Source organism: Uranotaenia lowii, chromosome 3 (genome assembly GCF_029784155.1).
Source record: "Uranotaenia lowii strain MFRU-FL chromosome 3, ASM2978415v1, whole genome shotgun sequence".
NCBI classification, from domain to species: Eukaryota; Metazoa; Arthropoda; class Insecta; order Diptera; family Culicidae; genus Uranotaenia; species Uranotaenia lowii.
Genome location: NC_073693.1, coordinates 317,192,000 through 317,200,858, shown reverse-complemented (window position 1 = coordinate 317,200,858; position 8,859 = coordinate 317,192,000). Strand labels below are relative to the sequence as shown.

Here is an 8,859-nt window from a genome sequence, read left to right as displayed (position 1 = left end):
AAACAAGCCGCCAAACTTCCAATAATGTCAAACTGACATTCAAGAGTGGATAAAGGTCAAAAGAGATGTTCAAAAGTGATAAAAGTGAAAAAATATGTTTATAAAATATAAACTTGATTAAAAAAAGTCTTTGAAATACTTTCAAAGCTGTGTTCAAATCAAAACTTACTTTGTGCCCTAATTTATAACCATAAAAATGATATAACTGATTTTTTACTACATAGTTTTACTTTTCCAATATATTGTCATTTCTTTCAAATTTTTAGTACATGATAAAAAGAACTTAAAAATTTAGTTATGGAGCTCAAAGATTGGTGTTTAGTAAATTTGGCAAGCAGTATAGATTATTTCTGCAATATAACGCCCGATATTATAATTTTATCAAATGCTAAAATTTAGAACGATTACACACGGCAACAAAATTCACATTTTTCCGAGTTGCAAAGAATATAATAGCTAGTTTTGACTTATTTTGGGGCGCTGATTTCAATTATCAACAAAGATTTCATTTCTAACAGCTCTTTTTTCAAGATAGCTTCCGAAACAAGATAAAAACTCTTCACTTTTTTGAATAAGCAAAGAGTTTTCTAAATCATAAACTGAAAAAAAAGAACTTAACTCATTTTTCCTAAAGACTTCTAGTAGTTTTGAGTTCTAAGAAAAAAACTATTAAAGTTTTTTTTTTGTACATTTCTTTCCAATCTGCAAAAAAGGACATTTTGATGAAATTTTAAATGAAATTTCAGATATTTTTATAACCATTAGTCAAACCGTTTTGCAGCCTCCAACAAAGTTGTTTAATGAGTTGAAATATTCCATGCCATTCTTGAATGATATTTCAAATAGTTTTTATCGATTCTACTAGAATTTCGAAAAATTGTTGAATTGTTCTAATGCTTTGTATCTCTGAAACTCTGAAACAAGAATATCAAGGAAAGATTTGAATCCTTGATTAAATGAAAGATTGCACAAGGCAATAAAATTTAGATTTTTCTGAAGTGCTAAGAACTTAAGAGCTTATTTTCACTTATTTGGGGTCGCTGAGTCCAAACATAAAATTTGTTTTTTTTTCTAACGGCTCTTTTTTTAAAGATATCTTCGGAAAATATGTAAAAGCACGACAAATCAATTTGTAATTTTTTTGACAAAACTGAAAATTATTTCAAAGGTTGTTTGAGAACTGAATAATATAACTCAATGGCAAACTTTTCGAAGACAACGAGTAATTTTGACTGTTGTGAAAAAAAATTAAAAAAGTTTCATTGGTGATATTTTTTTGTTTCAACAATTCTGCAGAAAACGGGATTTTGGACTAAGTTTTAAAGAAGTTTTAGGCAAAATTGAAAGATAACTTTTAAATCATAAGTCAAATCATTTTGTAGTCTTGTATATGTATATGAATAAAAAATTAATTAAAATCTTTAATATCAAAGACTTTCTTCATGGATGTAACAACTATGATTCTATTTATTTTATTTTCTCAAAAATTCTGCAAACCGTTATCCAGGGTTAAATTGATTACTTTTCTCAATTTTTTCGATTATTTTTTTTGCTAAGGGGAATGTGGCATATTTCATGTTATTTAAACCAGAACTGGAACTGAACGTTAAACATGGTTGCAGAAATTTTTTGGACTACTAAAAATTTGATTTCAAAATCGATTGCGTCTCTGTTTGGAATTTGATGTTTTGGAGTAACATTGATCAGTCTCTATTTTCACGGCTTTAACGAGTTTTCTTGATCAGAAGGATTCAAAACACCTTCATAATATTTTCTAAACCTAGTTTATCAATTGCTAAGACAGTTCGAAACAAACTCAAACGATTTAAAATTAATCATGAAACTCTACAAAATTGAACACTACACTTTTGATGGTTTAAATATTCTAAATTTGCATTTTTTGTCCAGTGAATTCATTCATTCATTCATTCATTCATCCATCCAGTAATTAACTGATATAAAAGGACTCAAAAAACTATTTTTATTTCAGAAAATTCCGCTTTTAAGTATGCAATAACATTAGGGTAGAAGACAAACTTTTATAGTTCTCTTTGTATGACAATTACAAACTTTGAAATGAGAACTAATGGCCAAAAATTGTGAACGAACCTTTTATGTTTGGATCAAGTTTTGCAAATTGGTTATTTTATGAAACGAAGGGTTTACCTCAAAAATATCACATTGTTTTTTTTCGTCTCACGAGAAAGTTTTTAGTTCATCTATAGGTTGATGATTGTTCTTACTTTTGGAGCATATAAACATGAAATAACACGCTGTCACAAATTGCAAAGCACGGCGAGCTGCTTATTTTCTTTTCAAAAATGTATAATATAAATATGAAAAGGGGATCAAGTATCCATATTCTTCCCTATATTATTTTCATCCTATGGTTGAAAAGCTTTCAAATAAGCAGTAAAAAATGCTTAAAAAAAAACAAAAATATTTTTCTACAACATATATTTGGTTGAAAATTAATTATATTTTCTGAGATACAAGTAATGTTTGTGATTTGTTCACATGAAAAAAAGGGAAAAAATGAAGAAATATTCAAAGCCCAAAATTTTATTTTTCTACACTTACAGTAATATCTCCGATGGTTTTTAGCGAAAAATTTTGGTATCCCATACAAATTTCCATACAAAATTAAAATGAGTTGCGCTAAGTCAGAACTGAAAAGATCGCTTCCAAAATTTTGAATGCTTTTACAGGCAATAAAAATAACAAAAAAGCTACGGGAGGTGTAAAAATAAATAAATTTTGAATTTTCTATACAATACTTTCAGCGGTCTACTTGGTTAACTTCAATTGTTTTAAGAAAAGTCAATAATTATTCTAAATTTTCTCATTTTTTTTCAATTCTTGCTTGTAAAATTTTTTTTATGTATTTTTAATTTTTTGAAAGTTTTTAAATTTAAGACATCTTAATTTTGAATGAATTGTTTTACGAATTCTTGGGAATTGCAAAAAAAAATACAGCTTACAAAGCAATTTCGATTAAATGTTAGATGTACTTATGTATTCAAAAAAAAAAAAAAAATGACGCTCAATAAATAAATTGTTATTCTCACCAAGGTATCCGGTATTACTTGATCGAGATAACAACAGTAAAGTCTCTGACTCGTTCAAGATTTTATCTTAAAATTATTATTTTTTGCAATTCTAATCTAACAATTAACCTTATTTGAAATATGAAAACCAATTCTTCTCTTCATTCTAAAATTCTAAAATAATAAAAAAAGAACTTTTAACAAAATCTTTTTAGAATGCTTCTTCTTATTCTGAATTGAAAATCAATTTTCATATTTTTAGTCTTGCTTATTCTTAATTTAAATTTTTGATTGGAACTTGAGTCAAAATACTTTTTCTGAACTTTTATCCAACTCAATTTGAATTTGAATGACGAGATTTGATTGCCAGAATTGATATGCAACTCTATATATGCTAATCAATTTGTTTTATAGTAATTCTATAAACGCTTCTACGTTTTTAGAATTACTAAACTGTTGAATTTGTTATTTTTATAGGGTTTTATTCGATACACTTTAACTTTCGTGTTTACTTTATTTAAACGTAGCAATTGGCGTTAAGGACCAAAAATATAAAAAAGGGTGCGAAATAAGAATAGTAACACTTGTGTTGTTCAACAAAAACAAGATTATTTCTAGAAATTTACTGTGTACCAGTGAATAATAATGCTTCTATGAATTATTTGAATAGATAACTGCATTTAAAGGAGTTTTCTAGAATTTCAAAGTTTTTGAAAGGGGGTTCTAAGAGATGCTCTTCAAGCGTTTTGGAACTTGAAATTTTAGCTTTAATACTTTATTAAACTGCTTGATTTCTTTATAATGAATGTTTCATTAGTATGATGCAAAATGACGAAACATAGATTTGAGGCTGAATTTGAATAATAAAAACAGTCTCCAATTCAAAAATACTAATGTTTTTGTAATAGTCAAACACTATTTGCCTAATTTTAAATCATAAATGGCAGCACTATCTTGCAATTAAACCGAGTTGATGCCCAAGAAATAAGTACTTGGAAATTTCAAGATCACAAAATCAAAAAATTAGAATTGCATGAAACTCACTTAAAAGTGAATTTCTTGGACCGATAGTCAGAATAGTTTTGTACTTTCCGATGGAGCTTGGTGGACCAGACGACTAGCAGTATTATTGGTATGATTTTAAATTGATTTTTGCAAATCCAGAAAAGCTTTCTGTAGCGTGAACTTGAACAAAACTGTGTTTGGAAACTGCATCGAAATGATGAATATGAACCTAAATAAACCTGGAAAATCAATATTCAGACTAAATTTGGTTTTAACTGCAAGATAGTGCTGCCTTATATGAATCGAAACTGGAAAAAGTGTGAAAAAAATCTAAGTTTTTTAAGTCCAACCTGTTTTTTCTGATTCAAAATAATCCCAGAATGTTTGTTTCATCATTTCACGACATTTCAATGAAGAAATTAAGTAGTTTGGTAAATAATTACAGCTGAAATATCAAATTCTTTAGTTCTAGAAGAGCATCTCTTTAAACCCCTTTTTAAAACCTTTGAAAACCTTTGGAATTCTAAAAAACTCCTAAAAATGCAGTCATCTATTCAAAAAATTCGTAGAAGCAATTTGATTCACTTTCACACAGTAAATTTCTAGAAATAATCTTGTTTTTGTTGAAAAACACAAATGTACTATTCTTATTTCGGCCCGTTTTTTTTTTTTCATATTTTTGATCCCCAACGCCAATTGCAATGTCCAAACAAAGTAAACTTATGCTTGCATCATCCGTTAAACAATTCAAAACGAATTGTAGAAGAAAATTTTGGTGATTTTCAATCATTCATATTTTAACAAGCAAAACACATAGTGGTACTTTTCTAATTTCGCTCACTGTATATCGCAAGAGTTCTTTGCTAAGACTCAAAATTAAAAAAAAAGTGAACAAATTTGAAAATGAGCAACTTCTTAAATGACAACGCGAGGAATCAATAATTTTGAAGCACGTTCTTCAATTATCCAAATATTTTAAAACATAAATAATACTGTAAATAGAGCAATAAAACTTTGAAACGAAATATTACTAACCATTATTTTGATTAGTGTTTTACAAGATAAATTAAAAAAACTGAATAAAATATTCGTGGAACTACCAAAACAGAAGTTGAAGATTAACCCAATGTCCTTCTACATCACTTAAATGTTATTTCGGAAAATAATGAAAAGATTCTACATTCCAGTTAGTTTAAATTTTTTACGTATTTATTCAATAGCAAATGTGCTTTTTACATCTTCACATTATAAGGCTTGAAAATTTCATAAAATATAATTTCAACCACTTTCAAAGTGTTTCTTCATTCTGTGTTTAACTGGCTGAATATTGCAACATGCCAGATTCCGAATCATAGGGATTTCCATCATCTCCATTGGCTTGATCTTCGGATATCTTGAACTGAATCAATACAATCAGATAGGTGGTAATCGACGATGCAATCTAGAAATAAATAAAAAAAAATAAAATAAAATTTAACTATTTTTAACATTTTTCAGAACTTACTCCTGATATAACGGATAAATCGATCGGGAACAAACCATACGCTTCAAACTCCAAAGGGTTGTAGGACATAAACGCAATCAAATCATCCGCCTGGAAGGAATAAAAGTATTTTAATATGAAATAAAATAAAAGATTTTATAACTTGGTTGATATTTTTTTTTCAAAACGACTATTATAAGATAAGACTTATGCTTTTAAGGTGAATTTCGCACAAGTGATGTAACTAAGAAGATAGAAACAGAACAACAATTCCCCTGCGAAATTTTATTATTGTTCATGGACTCTATAAACTCCAGAAAGTTGTTGCAAAATTTATGAGCTCTGATGCGGAAAAGGTGTTTTGAATTTTGAAATCAACCAAAAAAAATTTCACAACTTATTATGATATACTTAGTTTTCGATTGTTTCTACGCTATGTGTGTTTCAAATAAAACAAGCTTTTCAGAGTGAACACAATTTATTTCACAGAACACTACAAACTCCATAGCAATTTTGCAAATCTATATTTTTTTCATTTGAGTACTTCAACAATGATCAAAGCATTTTTTCCACTCAACTATATGAAAACAAGCTTCTTCAATGTTCATCTTTTAACTAACAGCAAACTGAATCTTGTCCTGCATGTCGTCATCCGGTTCCATCTCGTCACCATTCTCCGAATCCTCGGACATTTTGAACTGAATCAGCACAATCAGATAGGTGGTGATTGATGAGGCCATCTGTCAGAAATATAAACGATGAAAATCATATCGTGATCCATCCACGTTTCCTAAGTCAATTTTAAACTTACACTGGAAATAACGGACAGATCGATTGGAAACAACCCGTACGCATCGAACTCCAACGGATTAAACGTCATAAAGGTGATCAAATCTTCTGCCTGGTGAATTTTATTTTTTTTTAAATATATCGTTTGGAGAAAATAGATAAATTATTGAAATTTAAACCTTGTTTTAATTATCTGCTTTAATAATCACTCGACACGATTCAGATCAAATAAACCGACAGCTGCTAAGCCACTGGACTTTAAAATGGATGTGTTAAGAACTTTCCGGTGTTTGGGTGCAACCTTTTTTTTTACTTTCTCTGCTAATGACTCAAGCTGACATGTGGCAGAATGAGTGCTGAATTATTAATCGATGCAGTGAGTGCACCAACTCAATTAGCAAATTGCTTTTCTATTATTCAGTGTTCTTAGTTAAAACGATGAAATGGCGTTGTTCAAAAATTTATTCGAAAGCTTTCCCTGTTCTTGGGAGAGAAAGTAAGTGATTTCAAACTTAAAGAAACAAAATTAATAATCAATTGGAATTTATGATCACAAATCCTTTGCATCGAAGACATCAAATTGTTCATTCAAGAAATTAAATTGCCCAATTTGAAACATTATAAAATACATTCAAAGTAAATTAAAAATTGAGGAGAAAATATTATTTAAATATTTACTATGGTTTAAGTATGTGAATACTACAACCGAAAAAAAAATTCGGTTTTCCATCCTCTGTGGTTATGCAAGCTTTGAATCAGTTATTTAAAAAATCCTTAGCGTTAAAGTTTTTCGCAGTTGTTTGTATTTTAAATAAACTCAGATTTAGAATTAAGATTCTGATTTAAGTAATGAGAATTTAGTTTACATGGACATGGAATTTTAATTAAGAGGTTACACTGAGAATAGAAGCAGCCAAAAAAGTATGACTAATAATTAAGTTCTTCAGCCTCTTTGGATATTAATTTTTGGAAAAAAAAGTTAAACATTGTTCCTTAGCAACTTCTGTGTACTTATCAGAAAAAAATGGGTTCGATAGAGTTCAGAACAAGAATTTTTAATTGAAATTCAGAACTCAGATTAAAAATTTAAATTCTGAATTTTATAATTAGAATACATTTTGGAATGCATATTTGGAATTCAAATTCAAAGATCGAATTTACACAGAAAAAATTTTTGACTATTACGTGCCACTGAAACTGCAACTTTTAAAATAAATCAACCTGTTATTAACAAAACCTGTAATTTTAAGTTGTTTTCTTTGAAGATTCATTTATTATTAAAGCAAATGTCCTGTAAAAAAGTTGCACACTGAAAATTAAATGTCACGTTATTTGTTTTTCGACCTGTAAAATAACGGTAAATGTCCTGCTCCTTTTTGTTACAGGACATTTGCGTAATTTTTCAGGAAATAATTTTTGCTGGGTAGAACTCACCATTCTTTTCAGAACTTAGATTGATAAGTTAGGTCAGCCATGAGCGCGGTGGAGGCCAAACTTTGTGTCGAAAAAAAAAATACATTCTGATTTTTTTATCGTCTCTTAGTTTTAAGTTTCGAAATTTAGGTTTAAATTGCAGATTCAGACTTTTTCCAGTTTTTTTTTTATTATAGCGCCAGCACTAAATTTTACTTCGGAAGTCCGGACTTCCGGTCCCGAACTTACTTCCGAACTTTTGACAGTTGTGTTTGAAAAAATAACAGTGTATTATATGCAACGTTGCCACACATAAATCTGTATCCACCAAAGTATCTTTATACATACATTACACTCTTACGGACAAGAATGAGATACACAAACGATTCAAATGAATTTGTGGCAACGTTGATTTCATGTAAATTTGAAAACAGAAAATTTCGTGGCGCACGCTTAAATAAAACGACTCAATATGTTTTGATCGGAAGTCAGCCATGATGTCAGTTCACCAACGACGTTTATAAAATTTTTATCTTAACGCACAATATGACATGACTTTTTCAGCAGAACTTCTATTTGCATTGAAGATTCGAAACTGAAAAATCGATTTTATAAAATTACAAAGTTGATGGAAGCTTACGAGTTTAGAGTCAAGTTTAGTTTTTTTTAATTTAGAAAAAAAAGAATTCAAATACAGATTATGGATTCAGATTCAGAATTCAAATCGGAATCCACATTTAGTTCTGCATTGACCTTCAGAATTCAGATTAGAAGAAAGCTCTGAAATTCAAATTCAGACATCAAATTATAAATTTAGATAAGATGTGAGATTCAGGTTGAGTTTGTCTAGACTCTCTGTCAAGATTTTGAATTTCTGTGCAGAGTTGAGATCAGGATCCCGAAATTAGTTAAACATTCAACATCCAGAAGAATAAATATGAATTTAGATTCAGATTTAGAATTAAGCTTGAGAAGACATATTAACCCTCTTAAACCCAATCATAGATTAATATTCAGCTTCATATTAAGAAGACAGATTCATTATTCAATTATAGAACTTATGTTCTTCCTGGGAAATTCTGACATGCAGTCTATTTAAGAGCAAACACGATTTTTTGATTT

At 28.9% G+C, this 8,859-nt stretch overlaps 1 protein-coding gene across 1 annotated transcript in view; it reads right to left on the bottom strand.

Moving 5' to 3' along the window:
* Window positions 1-5,364: 5,364 nt before the first annotated feature.
* The window catches only part of LOC129756872 (gustatory and pheromone receptor 32a-like), a 32,886-nt gene continuing 29,391 nt past the window's right edge, over window positions 5,365-8,859 (bottom strand). The window contains exons 6-7 of the mRNA XM_055753920.1: window positions 5,557-5,646; window positions 5,365-5,493 (exon numbers count right to left, since the gene is read on the bottom strand). Coding sequence (XP_055609895.1) covers window positions 5,365-5,493; window positions 5,557-5,646 — 219 coding nt within the window. The remainder of the gene's footprint in view (window positions 5,494-5,556; window positions 5,647-8,859) is intronic.